The sequence below is a fragment of the Electrona antarctica genome, assembly GCF_951216825.1.
Source record: "Electrona antarctica genome assembly, contig: scaffold_609, whole genome shotgun sequence".
Lineage (NCBI taxonomy): Eukaryota > Metazoa > Chordata > Actinopteri > Myctophiformes > Myctophidae > Electrona > Electrona antarctica.
Genome location: NW_027637839.1, coordinates 964 through 21,331, shown reverse-complemented (window position 1 = coordinate 21,331; position 20,368 = coordinate 964). Strand labels below are relative to the sequence as shown.

Here is a 20,368-nt window from a genome sequence, read left to right as displayed (position 1 = left end):
AACATGGTAGTAGCCTCCAGCTAGCAGTAAATAAATTCAAACATTACAAAGATCCTTTTGGGTTTTTGTTTTGGAGACAGTTGTCCTTTCTGTCACCCTATTCCCATTCATCCTGCCGAAACAAACCGGTGCAATTCTCTCACGGCCAGTTCTGGGAAAAGATTTTTCCCACATTCAAAATCTTCCGATTTTGGCAGAGGAGGAGAACTGAGCCAGCCGCCAGAGCATAGCAATCGGAATCCTCCAGCAGGGAGAAAGGAGTTTAGCCTCACCTCCCGTCCAACAATTCCTTGGCTGGAGGGAGAGAGGGAGAGAACGGGAAAGGACATGGCTGGGAATTAGCCAGGAAAAGGCATAATGTGCATCCTGGATATCTGCTGCTCTCGTGTCACGAGTGCTATAAGCAACGAAGGACGTGTTCTCACCAGTAAATCAAGTGCATGAAGCCAGAGAGACTTGATGACCTTATTATAACTGATGCTGGGGACGTTGCTGGCAACCGTGCGAGAAATCAACCACCACCCTAAAAAACAACATCCCCTAAAAAACTATTTTAGATAGATAGATAGATAGATAGATAGATAGATAGATAGATAGATAGATAGATAGATAGATAGATAGATAGATAGATAGATAGATAGATAGATAGATAGATAGATAGATAGATCAACAATATTAAGAAAAATCACACTCGTGTGAAGTAGCTCTTATCAGCATACATCATCATACATCACATTGCTTTCGCCTTTATTTTATATTTTTTATAGAGGGACAGACAGTAAGCTGACAGGAAATGGGGGAGAGAGATGGGGGAGTGACATGCAGTAAAGGCCGTCGGGATCGGGAGTCGAACCCGCGGCACACTGCCAGACTCGGGCTACCGGCCAAGGTGCCTGGACCGCTGAGCCACGGCCCAGGCCGTAATTTTTTTGCCCTCACTTTTATCCTCAATATGTACTTTGCTCAGCCAATCAAATCATCGCCATCATCGGGGTGATCAGCCAAACATCAGCCAATGTTTGTGTTCACACAAACCCTCAAAGCTGGGCATGGGAGGGGATAGCGCCCCTAAAAACTAAATACAACACTTTACCCCTCACCAACAGCCTATCAAACCCATTATGAAAGCAGAGATGGAATAGACACGCATGCAATCCAAACGCAGACAGAGGGAGGATTGTGCTCGCTCGGCTATTTTAGCGGTGTGTCCGGGGCCGGGCCACTGTTTTCTGTCACACTGCAGACAGCACCTTGCAGAGGGACCATCATCCAGGGAATATACCATAGGCAGAGCCTAGACCAGATGAGGTTTCAATCCCAATATCCTGAGCCGTCATGGGATTAAAGACGTGTAACCCTCATACCATGTTTAGCCGAGATATAATACACATTTAGACACGTGAGATTACGGCATAAACAGAGACAGATTACGCTATTATTGTAACCAGATTATCCTCCCTGCACTATTACCACATCGAGCAAGATGTTATAATCAGGATATGAACGATGATTCCCAATGCTGAGAAACATGTTTATGTTAAAAGCATCGCATTTCTGTCGCTGCAACTTTCCCTACACACAACATGCAGTCTGAGTGTGTGTGTCATCATGACTGTTATAGTAGTAATCAACGGTGTCAGCTGTTGAGACGAACAATACAAGCATCCATTACTGAAAGCTAAATAATTCAAGGCAATACGGGAGAGAGGGAGGGAGGGAGGGAGGGCAGACCACCTGCGAAGACTCCTCCTCCTCTCTCCTCCACTCCACAGGACATCCTGCCTCTGCACGCATGCCGAGGAGGAGGAGGAGGAGGAGGAGAAAGGATGGGAGGATGAGGGGGGAGGAGGGGGCGGGGGGGCAGTAGTAGTACTGTAGCTATAGTACAAAGTCTGCAAAAGAAGAGCAAGCAAAGAATCACGACAGTGCTCCCCCTAGTGTGCGTTCACTTCAAGCACACACATGCGTGCTCACTCAAAGACTCACGCAGGCACACACACACACGCACACGCACACACACACACACACACACACACACACACACACACACACACACACACACACACACACACACACACACACACACACACTGAAATCAATGCCAAAATGTTACATTCCATTGCCAAGAGTCATTTGCACCCCCCCCCAAAAGAACAAATCAAAAGGAAAGCACAGCAAAACATTGTCCTCAGATGTCCGTCAGAGTGAACCCCATTTGAAGGGCCACGCCCCTGGAGAGAGAGAGGGTGTGACTGCATGGAGGCTGCTGGGCAGACATTACTCCAACCCTGATGTGACAATGTGTGAACAGAACACATTGCAGCGTGTCCTCTCAGGAGCACACACACACACACACACACACACACACACACACACACACACACACACACACACACACACACACACACACACACACACACACCGCTTTCGGCCAACCTATTATCGCAATCCTAAAACAACAGCAGGCTAGAACAGGAGGCTTGTACGAGTAATCCAAAGCACACACAGTGTAGAATTATTATCACCCCCCCCCCCCCCCCCCCCCCGCCCCCCATACTGCCTCCTGTTTAACACACACTATTCAGGCCTGTGCAGGTGTAAAATGCATGTTTATCAGTGTTGACGAAAGAAAGAAAGAAAGAAAGAAAGAAGTGAGTGGGGGTAAATATGGAATAAAGGGAAAGGGAAAAGAGAATGTGGGGCTCCATAAACTGGAGTTGAAACTAAGGTATGAAAAAGTGTGGTTTCTCAGGAAATACCTGCTGGCTCAAGACAGGAAAAAAGAAGGGAGGGGAAGACAGGGCCAGGAAGAGGGGGGGGGGGGGGGGGGGGGGGGGGAGGATGTAGGTAAAGTAGAAAGTAAATAGTTCCAGGCTGTTGGTTTTAAACCATTTCCACAGTCCCTTTTCCTCTCTCTCTCTCTCTCTCTCTCTCTCTCTCTCTCTCTCTCTCTCTTGAATTCAATTCAAAGGAGCTTTATTGGCATGAGAAAACAAACATACGTTTACATTTGTCTCTCTGTCTCTGTTTCACTGCCCATTTCCTCTCACTCCCCCCAGACTACAGTATCTCCCTCTCCCTCTCTGTCTCTCTCTGTGTCTCTTTACCACCTCCATTGTCTATCTATGCAGTCCCAATTGCATGTGGGACTGCATATCTCATTAACAGCAATAGAGGAAACAGGTTCGGCCATGGATATCCCCACCGTGACATACTGACCCCAGCTTTCCTTCCATACCAGCTCCCTGGTCTGTCTCCTCACAGTTCCATGCCGGGGACCCAAACAAACTTATAGCCTAACGGCCCAGGGGTGAGGGTGGGGAGGGTATTGTTTTTCAGTCCTTCAAAGTGCCTGCATGCCTGCATGGTGGTGAAAGTTACAAAGGACATTTTGATGGGATTTTTCACTGAACCCAATTGCGTTTCAACTTTCAAGGCTGACATGTCCTTCAGAATTGTGTGTGTGTGTGTGTGCGTGCGTGCTTGCGTGCGTGCGTGCGTGCGTGCGTGCGTGCGTGCGTGCGTGCGTGCGTGCGTGTCCGAGGGAACGAGGTGTTGACATGGGGAGAGTGTGTTTTAAAAGGTGTTTCAGTTTCCTCCAATTGTGTGCAGCTACTTCGGAGGGTCAGAAGGGTTGCATCTAAAACTCAGGAGTGCGATGCTACACAAAGGCTTGCATGGGGGAGAAGGTACATTGCTGATTTCTCTGAATGACTTATAAAGCAAGAAAGGCAGGAAAAAACAAAAACAAAAAGCGTGTTTTTAATTTTGTGTATGTGCAGATGTGTGGTTTCCTTATACAGTGTATCTCACAGCTTGTTGCCAGGCATAGAGCAAAAGGTGCGTGCGTGCGCGCGCGCGCGCGCGTGCGTGCGTGCGTGCGTGCGTGCGTGGGCTTGCTGTCTTTAGCCTGGCAGTGCCAGCTGCCTACTGGGTATTATGAGAAGCCTCAGGAATACTAATGGGCCAATGAAAGCCCTCCGTGCAGCTTCAGACAGTGAAGTGAATACTGATCCTACTATTCTGCTGAATCACTGCTGGGAGGCCAAATGCAAAACGGACAGCACAGTGAAGCACACTGCTGCTTGAAACAAAGTGTGTGAAAAAAGGCTGTGAAATTGTGTTTCCAATGCATTTGATGGTGAGAAAGGAGGTGACAGGGAGATGAATGTGTTAGGAGGACATGAACGGAGGGGAGGGGGGGGGGGGGGGGGGTAGAGCATGGTTGTGTGTTGTGTGACTGGCTGCGCGCTCGTGTGTGTGTGTGTGTGTGTGTGTGTGTGTGTGTGTGTGTGTGTGTGTGTGTGTGTGTGTGTGTGTGTGTGTGTGTGTGTGTGTGTCACACATCCCCTATCACACAACATGAGGAGTTGTGGTTATGGGTCTAGCCATAATTGTCCCCCTACTAGCCCTAGCAACAAGGCTGTTAGCCACAACATCATGCTACTTTACTGAGCCATCTCTGCGTCCTGACTGAGAGGTAACAACAGGAGAAGAACCTAGCAGAGCTAGCAGTGAAGCAGCCTTTGTTACATCAATGCTTCATTAATGCTCCGTTGTTGTACAACAGATTCATGCTCCAGAAATAGCAGATCTACAAGCTCAGAACACGGCACGGATGCAACACGTTCAGAGCTTGTACATCAGCTATTTTCGGCACATCACGTGGCATGATAAGTCAGGCATAATAACTGGGGCACAAAACACGGTGCACACACACAGGGCGACTGTGGCTCAGGAGGTAGAGCAGGTCGTCCAATGATCCATGGGTCGGCGGTTCGAATCCCGGCTCCTCCTGTCTACATGTCGAAGTGTCCTTGGGCAAGACACTGAACCCCAAATTGCTCCCGATGTGCTGGTTGGTACCTTGCATGGCTTCCGCCGCAATCGGTGTATGAATGTGTGTGTGTGAATGGGTGAATGTAATGCACAATCTATGTAAAGCGCCTTGGATAAAGGCGCTATATAAATGCACCATTTACCATTTACCATTTACACACACACACGTTCAATACAAACAACACTTGACGGAGTACAAATGGAACCACTGGAGTCCAGTCTCAGGTGGAGGTGGGTTCTCAGAGCCAGCTAGGGAACAGGTGTTCTAAATCAGCCCAAAAGCCTCTAATCAGTCATTCTAACAGAGACAGGCAGAGTGAGAAGTCACAGTTTGTTCAGTGATCCTGTGTGAAGAGAAAATAAGTTTGTAACCTTGGTTGACGACCAGTTATCCTGTTTGGTGTGAACTTTATTGATCTGCAAGAGGTACATATGCCTGTGTAATGTTTCTGTGCTGTAACTAAATGTTGGAGTGTAACAGTTAATGTGTATGTATATTGTGACTAGCAATTAGCATTTTCACAACATCACATGGCTTTGTATTATGTTGTAAATGCATAGCTTGGCATTCTAAGTGATTGGTTTAAGTACAAGCTACAACTATCTCTTCATGATGTAGTATATGGACTTGTTGCTTAGCTGATTTATTTGCTTCAGGACACTGGCAATTGTGAGCATCACAGTTCCATTGGAACACACTGCCCTGCTGAAGAGTGGCTGTCTCTACTGTTACTTCCTGAGTGTTTCTTCTGGAGTTTGTTCTCCTGGAGTGTTTCATCGCTGCTGTTCCCTGTGCTGCATTCCCACCATCACGCAGCTAACCCTCACCATTCCCCCTCTAACATTATCCCTGGACTCGTGAGTACTGTACATGAGCACGTGCATTTTATTTTATGCTTGTGAAACAAGTGAAGCGGCCACTACAGTTTGTAGGCCACAACGCACCCAAGCCACGACTCAGGCCTGCAACGAGCGTTCGGTTAGGGTCACTAAAGAACTTTAAGTTGCAAAGTCAGGTGTGTGTGTGTGAGTGCGAGTGGGGCCCATAACTGTATGTGATCTGTTGTTTACCATTTCTGCAATTATTCACATTCTGAATCCTTTTTATTTTGTTCTATTTCATACTGCATTGAGAGACATACATTGTGTTTTGGTGTTAATAAATACCCCTGTCTATGCTAGGTATTTAACACATTCAGTGCCTAAGATGTGATCTTGTTGTGTCACTCTGCGTCCTGACTGAGAGGTAACAACAGGAGAAGAACCTAGCAGAGCTAGCAGTGAAGCAGCCTTTGTTACATCAATGCTTCATTAATGCTCCGTTGTTGTACAACAGATTCATGCTCCAGAAATAGCAGATCTACAAGCTCAGAACACGGCACGGATGCAACACGTTCAGAGCTTGTACATCAGCTATTTTCGGCACATCACGTGGCATGATAAGTCAGGCATAATAACTGGGGCACAAAACACGGTGCACACACACAGGGCGACTGTGGCTCAGGAGGTAGAGCAGGTCGTCCAATGATCCATGGGTCGGCGGTTCGAATCCCGGCTCCTCCTGTCTACATGTCGAAGTGTCCTTGGGCAAGACACTGAACCCCAAATTGCTCCCGATGTGCTGGTTGGTACCTTGCATGGCTTCCGCCGCAATCGGTGTATGAATGTGTGTGTGTGAATGGGTGAATGTAATGCACAATCTATGTAAAGCGCCTTGGATAAAGGCGCTATATAAATGCACCATTTACCATTTACCATTTACACACACACACGTTCAATACAAACAACACTTGACGGAGTACAAATGGAACCACATGGGCACATTTGAAGACTCTCTACACAATAACACACAATTTTACTGTACACATGTACGGTTTTAGGAGGCTTAAAGCTATCTGTGTGGACAATTAATACCACGACTATAACGACAGCTAACCTCTGTAGGTTCCTCTCCTCCTCCAGTGAGCCAGTTGCACCACCTCACAAACTCAAACTTCGCACGCACGCACGCACGCACGCACGCACGCACGCACGCACAATGTGTTTATTAGAAATAATACAATTTCCCCTGGAATGATGAATGCCAAAAAGAGATTATACCTGTGTAGCCCAGTCTACAATTCATCCCTTAATTCATTTAGACTACTGGCTAAAATTCATGTAATATATAAATAGGTTAAAACATTTAAACATTATTCTAAATAAACCTGAATGGATATGGTTTAAATAGGGTCAAATATATGGAAGAAGCCATGTATTAAAATAGGAAACTAATTCACAGTGTTTTGAGTTGAAACCTTGAAATGAGTGCATTAGGCCTTTAATGCATAGTTTGTTTGCATTGTACATTGCCTAGCACATGGTGTGCAGGCACACAACCTATCTTGTTAGCAGAAGTTGTGTCAATCTTGTTTTCTTTTGTTTTTGATTTGTTCATGCTTAACTGACAGCCAATCGGGAGTCCAGTCTCAGGTGGAGGTGGGTTCTCAGAGCCAGCTAGGGAACAGGTGTTCTAAATCAGCCCAAAAGCCTCTAATCAGTCATTCTAACAGAGACAGGCAGAGTGAGAAGTCACAGTTTGTTCAGTGATCCTGTGTGAAGAGAAAATAAGTTTGTAACCTTGGTTGACGACCAGTTATCCTGTTTGGTGTGAACTTTATTGATCTGCAAGAGGTACATATGCCTGTGTAATGTTTCTGTGCTGTAACTAAATGTTGGAGTGTAACAGTTAATGTGTATGTATATTGTGACTAGCAATTAGCATTTTCACAACATCACATGGCTTTGTATTATGTTGTAAATGCATAGCTTGGCATTCTAAGTGATTGGTTTAAGTACAAGCTACAACTATCTCTTCATGATGTAGTATATGGACTTGTTGCTTAGCTGATTTATTTGCTTCAGGACACTGGCAATTGTGAGCATCACAGTTCCATTGGAACACACTGCCCTGCTGAAGAGTGGCTGTCTCTACTGTTACTTCCTGAGTGTTTCTTCTGGAGTTTGTTCTCCTGGAGTGTTTCATCGCTGCTGTTCCCTGTGCTGCATTCCCACCATCACGCAGCTAACCCTCACCATTCCCCCTCTAACATTATCCCTGGACTCGTGAGTACTGTACATGAGCACGTGCATTTTATTTTATGCTTGTGAAACAAGTGAAGCGGCCACTACAGTTTGTAGGCCACAACGCACCCAAGCCACGACTCAGGCCTGCAACGAGCGTTCGGTTAGGGTCACTAAAGAACTTTAAGTTGCAAAGTCAGGTGTGTGTGTGTGAGTGCGAGTGGGGCCCATAACTGTATGTGATCTGTTGTTTACCATTTCTGCAATTATTCACATTCTGAATCCTTTTTATTTTGTTCTATTTCATACTGCATTGAGAGACATACATTGTGTTTTGGTGTTAATAAATACCCCTGTCTATGCTAGGTATTTAACACATTCAGTGCCTAAGATGTGATCTTGTTGTGTCATAGCTCACAGATAATTCATGTTCGGTAATGAAACAATTCATGTATGGTAATGATATAATTCATGTTGGGTAATGCTTGTTTAAAAAGTAGTTAAAAGCAAGTAAGAAGGTAAAAGCATACTTAAAGGTGTATAATGTAATTATATTCTCTAACTTTATTTAGAGGCACCGTCAACTGAATTAAAATTACATAAGTACAGAGTTAAAAAGGTAATAAGTTAGACTACAGGTAGTCGCGCCAGTTCATTAAAACGAACTCAGGCCCCACCCAGAGTACTACTACACAAGAAACCTCATAGCTACCTGGGATGGGTGTTACACATTGGAGGCACTGCTGAGATGGATTACCAACATTAATTGAGTTAAGTGACACACAAGTAAAAGAACAATTTTAGTTAGTGAATAATTTCATAACCTAAACACTTCGTGATAATTTAGTTTTAGCACGTTGCAAGTATGGCAAACCAAACGAGCAGTCCAACACAGTCAGATTTAGTTGATTGGTGCAGGGGAGAGCTATTAGATGTAAAACATGCCCTCTTAATATATGGCGTGCCAGAGGACACTCAAATAGCTGATATGGAAGAAACAGTAGAGACTGTCAAAGCCTTGGGCAAAGTCAAAGTGAGGGGCAAAATGTTTCGTTCACAACTCGGATCCCTAATGGTGCTATGTGAGTGCCGTGAAGAGATAGACCCCACCAAAATTCCCCCAGAGATTACGCCAATAGCGGGTGGGAGCACCTGGGGTACGGTGCACTACATAGAAGCTACAGGCAGCCCAGATGAGTTCACAGAGAAGTTAAACAAACTTCTCCAGGACGAGGGGAAAACAATGGATGATATCCAACAACTATGCACCCCCAGTGCACCGGGGCCCAGCAACACTGAGTCCATTATACGTGCAGTGGGTGATGTATGGCGCAGAACCAGTAAACCGACAGACAGCCATGGTTATAGACGTCTGAGGACATTCTCCGGAGTCAGTCCCACTCCAACAGGAGAAGAAGGCCTAGATCTCTGGCTGGAGCAGGCCAAAATACTGGTTGAGGAGAGTGAATGCTCCGAGAAAGAGACACGCAGAAGAATACTTGAGAGTCTCAGAGGTCCCGCCTTAGAGATCATTCAAGCTGTGCGTATGACTGATCCTGATGCTTGCCCCATGGATTACATAGAGGCCATAGAGAGCATTTTCGGTGTGACAGGATCAGGTGAAGACCTTTACTTCGCGTTCAGATCCCTCCGACAGCACCCTGAGGAGCGTTTGTCTGAATTTCTGCCAAGATTAGAGAGGTCCCTTCACAAAGTAGTGCAAGGAGGTGGCCTCCCAGTTAGCGCAGCTAACAAAGCCAGAGTTGAGCAGCTTATTAGAGGTTCGACTTCTGACCTCCTGTTACTTCAGTTGAAAGTTAGGGAACGAAAGGATAACCCCCCTTCTTTTCTGAGTCTGCTGAAAGAGATCCGGGAAGAGGAAGACCGCTACTCTGTTAGAGAAAGCCTAGCCGCACCCAAGCGCCGTCAGCATGTGCGCACAGTGCAGGCATCTCAAGAAAGAGAACAGTGTGAACCTGAAGACCAGATGGATGAGCAAAGCCCACAATCCTCTGATCGTCCAAGTGGTTCAAAGAAAAAGAATAAGCCAAAACCTGAGTCACACAGTGAACTACAGTCACTTAGACAACAGGTGAAAGCACTAGAAAATAAGATGAGTGTTATGTCAGTGACACCGACCACTGACCGCAACTCCACAACTTGGTCCAGAAAGAACAAGGCAGCTTCAGGCTTTAAGCCTGGTCCGACCAAAGGACAGTCTCCCAAAGTGACTGATGGATATTTCTGCTACCGGTGTGGAGAGAGTGGCCATATCGCGCCTAAGTGCACTGCCCCAGAGAACACACAGAAAGTCATCAAAAAGCTAATACGCTTAGTGCGCACAGGGAAAGACAACACAAAGGAGAACCCAGAAGAGGACCCAGACTCATCAGAAGAGCAGTGTGTTGCCAGGGTCAACAAGGTAGAAGTCCCTGAAGACGACAGCCTGCCTGAAGGTCTCGTGGGTCCGTCAATGATTCACCCAATCAAAGTGAATGACTTAACCTGCAATGCTCTTCTAGACAGTGGTTCCAACGTGACCATAATATTTGAGAGTTGGTTCAACGAACACTTGCAGGATGTCCCAGTACACCCCATCTCTCGTCTAGGCCTCTGGGGTCTGTCCGACACAGAGTATCCTTATCAAGGCTATGCCGTCGTGGAGATGGAGTTCCCAGAAAATATGACAGGTGTCAAAGGGCCCATAGTAGTCTTGGCTTTGGTCTGTCCTGAGCCAGAACACTACAATCAAGCCCCTGTGATTGTCGGCACCAATGCATTCCTGTTTCACAGACTATGGGATCTGTTGAAAGAAAGTGGTGATGAAACCATTGTTCACTCTATGAGGATCCAACCAGTGTATGCACCAGTCCAAGTGCAGGCTCAGCTCACACCAGCTGAGGCCATGGATGACACTGTTGGACAAGTGAAATGGCAAGGACCTGGTCCACTCTCAATACCCCCAGGGGAGAAGTATTATGCCACTTGTAAAATCGACAGTCCAACTCCCATGTCAAAAGACATTGTGATGATTGATGCACCCACTGAACAGTCACTACCAGCTGGCGTGCTAGTACAGCCCAGTGTGCTGAAGAGGACAGACGTAGACGCCAACTGCTTCACAGTGCTCCTTCATAATGAGTCCCAAAAGCAAACCTCAATACCAGTGGGCACTGTAGTTGCAGAGATGTATGCTGTTGATGCAGTTACCCCAGTCCAGTCATCTCCTGTCCCAGCAGATGCAATTGACCCAGCTCTGTTTGATTTCGGAAATTCACCCATCCCTGAGGAATGGAAGAACCGCCTTCGACAGAAGTTAGCTGAGAGAACAAATGTCTTCTCATGGCATGAGTGGGATGTTGGCCTGGCAAAGGGTGTGGAGCACCGCATCCGCCTACATGACCCCAGACCATTCAGGGAAAGGTCACGCAGGTTGGCCCCCGCAGACATCGACGATGTCCGACGCCACCTACAGCAGCTGCTAGAGACAGGGATTGTTAAGGAGTCCCGTAGTCCCTACGCCTCTCCCATTGTGGTTGTCCGCAAAAAGAACGGACGGGTCAGATTCTGCATCGACTATAGAACCCTAAACAGTCGCACCATACCGGACCAGTACACGATGCCTCGCATCGATGATGCCTTAGATGCGTTGACCGGCAGCAAGTGGTTCTCGGTATTGGATTTAAGGAGTGGCTATTATCAGATAGCTATGACTGAGGAGGATAAAGAGAAGACAGCCTTCATTTGTCCCCTTGGATTCTATGAATTTGAGCGCATGCCACAAGGGATAACTGGAGCCCCTGCAACGTTCCAACGTTTAATGGAGAAAGCCGTTGGAGACATGCATCTCCTTCAAGTCCTTGTGTACCTAGATGACATAATTGTCTTTGGAAAAACGCTTGAGGAGCACGAGCAGCGTTTACTCAAGGTCCTAGACAGACTGGAAGAAGTAGGCCTGAAATTATCCATTGATAAATGCCAATTCTGTCAGCCTCGAGTGAAATACGTGGGCCACATTGTTTCCGAGTCCGGAATCGCCACTGACCCGGAGAAGGTGGAAGTGGTGAGGCATTGGAAAGAGCCCACCGATCTCAAATCTCTAAAGTCATTCCTAGGCTTTTGCGGATACTATCGCCGTTTCATTGCCAATTACTCTGTCACTGTTCGTCCGCTTACCGAACTCACCAAAGGCTACCCACCAACTCAGCATGAGAAGAAAGGCTGGAAGGAGAAAGACCCAACGAAGACCTACTTCAAAGAGTCAGAGCCTTTCGGAGAGCGTTGGGATGATGCCTGTCGTGATGCCTTTCACAAGATCATTGAGTGCCTGATTAATGCCCCGGTGTTAGCCTTTGCCGACCCTTCTAAGCCCTACATTCTGCATGTAGATGCTAGTATGAATGGCCTTGGCGCCGTGTTGAACCAGGAGCACCCAGATGGCCTCAGACCAGTGGCCTTTGCCAGTCGTAAACTTAGTGGTCCTGAGACACGCTACCCAATCCACCAGCTGGAATTTCTGGCATTGAAGTGGGCAGTGGTGGACAAGTTCCATGACTACCTGTATGGTGCTAAGTTTACCGTAAGAACCGACAATAACCCGTTAACGTATGTCCTTACGTCAGCCAAGCTAAATGCAGTAGGACATCGTTGGCTCGCAGCCCTAGCCACATACGACTTCACCGTCCAGTATCGTCCAGGGCGTCACAATATTGATGCTGATCTATTGTCACGGCAGTACGACAAAGAGGCTAGCGGCTGGACAGACATTCTACCGTCAGGTATCAAAGCCATCTGTCAGCGAGCTTGTGGCAATGAAGCACACGTCAGACTCGTAGAGCAACTAGGAGTCCCAGCAACTGTGGTGCCTGAAGCCTATGCCTTCCCAGTGAACCTAAGCCTAGGCACCATCGACCAGTTGAGCCCAAAATACCTACAAACAGCTCAAGATCTAGATCCAGTGATTGGGCCTGTAAAGAAGATGATTGAAACTAAACAGAAACTGACTCATACTAAGAGTGATCCCCCTGATGTCGCCTTACTCATCCGTGAGGGGAGTAAGCTTGAGTCACGAGATGGAATACTCTTCAGAGTAACAAAGAAAGTGTCTGGAAGGAAGATTAGACAGCTTGTCTTGCCTGAAAGATACCGGAGCGTGGTGTTAAGATCACTGCACGATGAGTGTGGACACATGGGAGTGGAACGAACCACCGAGCTGATCAAAGACAGGTTCTACTGGCCACGTCTGTCAAGTGAGGTGGAGCGATACGTCCGTACCTGTGGGAGATGCATATCCAGAAAAACACTTCCTCAACGTGCCTCACCACTGAACCAAATCACTAGTGATGGACCCTTAAATTTAGTCTGTATTGACTTCCTACAGATCGAGCCAGATTCCAAAGGTACGGCTAATGTCTTAGTTGTGACAGATCACTACACACGCTATGCACAGGCATTTTCTACCAAGGACCAAAAAGCCATCACTGTAGCGAAAGTCTTATGGGAAAAATACTTTGTGCATTACGGTCTGCCTGCACGGATACACTCTGATCAGGGCAGAGATTTTGAATCTCGACTGATCAAGGAGCTCCTGTCCATGCTTGGGATCCGTAAGTCACGTACCTCCCCGTACCATCCGCAAGGTGATGCCCAACCAGAGCGTTTTAACCGAACTCTCCTGGCAATGCTTGGTACCCTGGACACGAAAAAGAAGCAGTGTTGGAGCCAGCACATCAGTCAGCTTGTACACGCGTACAATTGTACTAGGAATGATGCTACTGGTTACTCTCCATATTGTCTAATGTTCGGGAGAGAAGCAAGGTTGCCAGTCGACATCTGCTTTGGAACGTCACCAGACGGAGAGGGTGAGTCATCTTACCTCCAGTACGTCGCTCAGATGAAGAAAGAGTTGCAGAGTGCCTACAAGCTAGCATCTGAGGCCGCTACAAAGAGTCACCTGAGAAACAAGTCCTACTATGATCAGCGTGTTAGGGATTTGCCCTTGGGAGTAGGTGACCGAGTCCTTATACGGAATGTTGGACTCAAAGGCAAGCACAAACTGGAAGACCGATGGAAGCCAACACCATACGTAGTGGTGAAGAAACTACCGAACCTGCCAGTGTACAAGGTCAAACCAGAAGGCTCTGGTGTGGGCACAGTCAAAACTCTGCACCGAGACCATCTGTTGCCCATAGGTTACCTGGTAAGGATGTCCAATCCTCCTGATGATACAGGACCTGTCAAAAGAAAGCCTGTCACGAGATCGCAGCATGCGAGACGGAGTCACAGACCAGCTACGTCTGCTGACAAATCTTTGGAAAGTGACACAGACTCATCGGACGAAGAGTTTGAAACTAACCGTAGACCTCCAGCTATGGATGTGGATGAGATCCGGAGACACCTCTCTACTACCTATCAAGCCCCTGGAGATCCTGAGAGTCAAGAGGAGGAGGCCTCTGAAGCCTCGGATCAATCAGTTATGGAAACTGATGATGACGAATCCCCTGAAGGCACAGCACCTTCTAGTGATAACGAGGAACCTGCTGAAGGAACTGAACCTTCTAGAGAAGCATCTGATGCAAAAGAGATGATTAATGATGCTGTGGAAGAGACAGAGCAAGATTCAGAAGAAGTAAGCTCAGTCCCTACACGTGCTACAAGGAGTAAAGCAGCTCCTAGTATCCGAAAGTCCCACAGAGAATCTAAACCAGTCATACGATTGACTTACGATAAGCCTGGTGACCCATCCAATGAACCAGTTACCATCATGCATCATGGGATGGTCATTCAGTTCAAGTTAAGTCCCCAAGACAACAGAAAATCAGTTAAGAAGTCTAAACCAGAACGGATGTCATCTGATGATGATGGAAGGAAGCACCCTACCAAGCTGAAGAAGAAAGGTGTCAGATGAGGGCATCTTGACAGTCAGAAGGGGGAGGGTGTAGCCCAGTCTACAATTCATCCCTTAATTCATTTAGACTACTGGCTAAAATTCATGTAATATATAAATAGGTTAAAACATTTAAACATTATTCTAAATAAACCTGAATGGATATGGTTTAAATAGGGTCAAATATATGGAAGAAGCCATGTATTAAAATAGGAAACTAATTCACAGTGTTTTGAGTTGAAACCTTGAAATGAGTGCATTAGGCCTTTAATGCATAGTTTGTTTGCATTGTACATTGCCTAGCACATGGTGTGCAGGCACACAACCTATCTTGTTAGCAGAAGTTGTGTCAATCTTGTTTTCTTTTGTTTTTGATTTGTTCATGCTTAACTGACAGCCAATCGGGAGTCCAGTCTCAGGTGGAGGTGGGTTCTCAGAGCCAGACGACCAGTTATCCTGTTTGGTGTGAACTTTATTGATCTGCAAGAGGTACATATGCCTGTGTAATGTTTCTGTGCTGTAACTAAATGTTGGAGTGTAACAGTTAATGTGTATGTATATTGTGACTAGCAATTAGCATTTTCACAACATCACATGGCTTTGTATTATGTTGTAAATGCATAGCTTGGCATTCTAAGTGATTGGTTTAAGTACAAGCTACAACTATCTCTTCATGATGTAGTATATGGACTTGTTGCTTAGCTGATTTATTTGCTTCAGGACACTGGCAATTGTGAGCATCACAGTTCCATTGGAACACACTGCCCTGCTGAAGAGTGGCTGTCTCTACTGTTACTTCCTGAGTGTTTCTTCTGGAGTTTGTTCTCCTGGAGTGTTTCATCGCTGCTGTTCCCTGTGCTGCATTCCCACCATCACGCAGCTAACCCTCACCATTCCCCCTCTAACATTATCCCTGGACTCGTGAGTACTGTACATGAGCACGTGCATTTTATTTTATGCTTGTGAAACAAGTGAAGCGGCCACTACAGTTTGTAGGCCACAACGCACCCAAGCCACGACTCAGGCCTGCAACGAGCGTTCGGTTAGGGTCACTAAAGAACTTTAAGTTGCAAAGTCAGGTGTGTGTGTGTGAGTGCGAGTGGGGCCCATAACTGTATGTGATCTGTTGTTTACCATTTCTGCAATTATTCACATTCTGAATCCTTTTTATTTTGTTCTATTTCATACTGCATTGAGAGACATACATTGTGTTTTGGTGTTAATAAATACCCCTGTCTATGCTAGGTATTTAACACATTCAGTGCCTAAGATGTGATCTTGTTGTGTCATAGCTCACAGATAATTCATGTTCGGTAATGAAACAATTCATGTATGGTAATGATATAATTCATGTTGGGTAATGCTTGTTTAAAAAGTAGTTAAAAGCAAGTAAGAAGGTAAAAGCATACTTAAAGGTGTATAATGTAATTATATTCTCTAACTTTATTTAGAGGCACCGTCAACTGAATTAAAATTACATAAGTACAGAGTTAAAAAGGTAATAAGTTAGACTACAGGTAGTCGCGCCAGTTCATTAAAACGAACTCAGGCCCCACCCAGAGTACTACTACACAAGAAACCTCATAGCTACCTGGGATGGGTGTTACACCTGGATGGTAAAAAGCAAACTCGTTCGGCTCAAAACCACCTTCCAAGTACAACGTCATCGCAGTGCAGTGCGACCTAGGGGAAACGTACCTGGTACAGAGGTCGCGGGACACACCTGTGCGTGTGCATCGTTAGGTGCACGGGGACGGGCAGGTTGCGCCGGGCCTGCACACGGAGCCTCCGTATGGCCGAGGACGTGAGGGTCCACAGGAGTCCCTGTTGGGTGAACACCCCCTCCTCTAGACCCAGAAAGACCGCCTGCATCATTGGGTGAACACCCCCTCCTCTAGACCCAGAAAGACCGCCTGCATCATTGGGTGAACACCCCCTCCTCTAGACCCAGAAAGACCGCCTGCATCATTGGGTGAACACCCCCTCCTCTAGACCCAGAGAGACCGCCTGCATCGCTGCTCGTATGCAAAAAGACCATGCACGAAAACACGCAGGCATACCGGAAAGAGACTGGGCTATAGTGAACAGTTTATGTCATGGTATATCCTCAGATTGCCACGGTCCTTCGACAGGTGTAGCAAAAAGTGTTCTGCAGGTTTTATCAGGTGTATTTATCCAAATGTGCAAAAGGTGAGTTTTACTCCAGAGATGCCCAGGTGGTAATGAGCAGGTATTAACCCAAACAGTCCCCTCCAATTCTACTTAACTCAGGCAGATAATACAATTGGGTCATCATCCTCGCAGGTGAGTGCGAGAGAGGAAGAGAGATAAACGCACGCACGTGATCCAAATCCAATGCCACTCTTCTCCTCCCTACCCCCTGTCCTGCCCTCCCTCACTTCCCACCCATTCCTCTATGTCTCTCTCTCTCTCTCTCTCTCTCTCTGTCTCTCTCTCTCTCTCTCTCTCTCTCTCTCTCTCTCCCTCCCTCTCTGTCCTCCCTGATGTCTCCTGTGATCCGGCAGTCCAGTGCCTTGTCACGTACGTACGGTCAAAGTCGTCACGCTCTGTGCTTGTCCCCGTCCAACGCAGCTATATGTGACGGTCCCCGCTGACTCTCCTCCCCTCGTCCTCTGTCCTTCCCTCTCCTCTCCTCCTCCTCCTCCTCTGTGGAATGCGCTGCAGCCTGGCCGCCGGCGGAGGTCCGAGAGCCACAAACACAAACATTCCCGTTAAGGAAATAATGCAGCCGGCTCTCCGCTTGTTGATTTTAAAGCGATATACTCGCGCTCGTGGAAAGCGACGCAGCTCGGCGAGGCTGGCACTAAGATGAGAGACAGGAGAGGGATAGGTGGCAACTCCCCCCACTAGGTCTCCCCCCTCTCTCTCTCTCTCCATCTCTCTCTCTCTCCATCTCTCTCCCTCCCTCTCTCTTTTTTTCTGGAGGAGAGAGGGATGTGCTTACTTACACACTCACCTCCTCACGCACGTATCAGCTAGATTGGACAGTCCATCTGCCTCTATCTGAACCCACACAGAAGCAGTAAGTCAACACACAACTCCGTGTACACTAAGGCACGCACGCACGCACGCACGCACGCACGCACGCACGCACGCACGCACATCAGACATCACACTCACGCACGCACGCACGCACGCACGCACGCACGCACGCACATCAGACATCACACTCACAGACTCGCATGCGCGCACAGTATGTCTGCACGGTTAAAGTTGCTGACGTTTTGGTCTCCAAATGGATGCTATTCTGGGATTACAGACAATAATGTTCAAAGACGGGGACATTTATTTTCCCCTATTCCAGGACACAGCCTGGCTTGACCTTTTCCATGAGCCCCACCCCCACCACACCAGCCTGCCAAATCCTGACCGCTAGAATCAACTGCACTCCTTAAACTCTGCCATGTGTACGTATGTATGTGCACAGGATGTATGTATATGTGCTGTATCTCAATATAAAGTCTCATTGTGTGGCGGAGCGAGAACAATGAGGCTTATCCTAATTCAGCTTACATTTGCAACAATGGCCACTTGGAGGCAACAAAAGCTCCCACATGCAGCACCGTAGCAGCCGTGCCAAGCTTGTAGTCCATGTGCTTGTAGCCGTGCCCATGCAGTATGTGATGAAAACATTCAAGTTCAGCTATACTGTGAGATCAGGACAAAATAGACAGACACAAGACAACAATGAAATAGACACTACGGCAAGAGAAGACAAAACAAAACAAAACCCATTTAAGACCTGAGGCCGATTCATACCGTCTAATTAATCAAGTGTTTTTTGTGTTTTGCGGGCTCCCAAATTCATACAGTACTGTATGTCAAGCGCTGTGAGCTTCATATCTTTTTATCTGCTATTGTATCTGCTATTTTTTGAGAATCAATGTTCTAAACCACTGTTCTAAATCCTAAGCTTTCTGAAAAACATATATTGCTAAAATCTAAAATAAGTAACAATATGCTTTCCCAGTTTGAATGGGTTTAACCTCAAGAAACCACAGAGGTGGTGTGGAGGGTCACACAGCATGCTTCATATAGTTATAGAGGTGATAAGCATCCTCGGTGATGCAGAAAAGGCCAAATCATTTTCTGCCCTTTCCACGGCAATCCAACAGAAAGCCTTGATCAATATGGCAGTTCAATAACCCAATACAGCACAGTACAGTGCAGTACAGCATACTAGTACACACTAAAATCCTCTGTTTATCCACTTGTAACTCGCAAGAGTCTACAAATGTACCCAATTTGGTTACATTTGTACACAGACTACTACATGCATGAGTTATAATGAAAACTCTGGATTTCGTTTTACACACTGTCTGGTTGTTGGCAGGTTGACCTGCTCTCCTTAGCCCACAGTGATTCATGTGAAGGCGGTTAATCATAATCTATATTATACTTTGTGCGTGTGCGTACGTACGTGCGTGCGTGCGTCCGTGCGTGCGTGCGTGCGTGCGTGCGTGCGTGCGTGCGTGCGTGCGTGCGTGCGTGCGTCCGTGCGTGCGTGCGTGCGTGTGTGCGTGCGTGCGTGTGCGACTGTGCGTGCATGCTGCTACATCAGTATGTCAATGCAAGTAAGGAATGGCTGCTCATACCACTTTGTTGCTAATCAAAGTCAGTAATTTCCTGCCATGGCATAAACTAAGCATTTTGTTGCACAGCAAGCCTACAGTACGGCAAATATTCTAAAACCAAGTATTTTTGGCTTTGCAAACTATGTGCATCGGTGTAGGCAGTATAGCAATGGGATATGGAGGACATCTCTCTCTCTCTGTCTTTCTCTACATTCACTTATACTTTTGTCCTAATTTCACCCCTCTCTTACATTATACTTTCACATGTCTGTGTTCGTCATTCCTTTGCCCTTACTCGCAATTTTGCACCGGTGACTAATTCCATTAAATACAAATCGGAATCTAAGCCTAGGGGTGGGAATCAAGAACCGGAATCATTGCAGCAACTCTGAGAATCGACATATGCATGTATGCCTCCGAGCTTGTAAATTCCTTTGATCAATGCCATGGATGTTTTTTCTGACAGCTGCTCATTGCAAAAACATTGATACTCCCCGCAGCTGAAAATGGAGAGATGAGCAGCATTGTCATTTATTTTAACATGTTCAGATCATGTTATATTAGACAGACATGCGTGCCGTTTTCTACTGTTTCTACACTATATGTTCACACTAAGAAATAATAAAACAGATGAAGATCTGTATACAGTATAGGCTATGTTTCCACGAAAAAACAAGATCAGGAAAATCGATAAAGAAGCACAATGGCATTGGCAGGCATCCATAACATCTTCCCATCCATAAAATCTATCCACACCCACACGCACGCACGCACGCAGACACGCGCGCGCGCACGCACACACACACACACACACACACACACACACACACACACACACACACACACACACACACACACACACACACACACACACACACACACACACACACACACACACACACACACACAAATACAATTGCACAGCTTAAAATGATTGGAGAGCAGAGAGGATTTGGCTAGGTTCTGTTGTCCCATCTGATCTCTC

The 20,368-nt window shown here is 46.7% G+C and overlaps 1 protein-coding gene across 1 annotated transcript in view; it reads right to left on the bottom strand.

Moving 5' to 3' along the window:
* LOC306918615 (FERM domain-containing protein 4B-like) overlaps nucleotides 1-17,515 on the bottom strand; it is a gene marked incomplete at both ends in the record, with an annotated part of 55,088 nt that extends 37,573 nt beyond the window's left edge. Inside the window, 2 exons of the mRNA XM_079531506.1 lie at nucleotides 16,487-16,635; nucleotides 17,392-17,515. Coding sequence (XP_079387632.1) covers nucleotides 16,487-16,635; nucleotides 17,392-17,515 — 273 coding nt within the window. The remainder of the gene's footprint in view (nucleotides 1-16,486; nucleotides 16,636-17,391) is intronic.
* Between the last annotated feature and the right edge of the window lie 2,853 nt (nucleotides 17,516-20,368).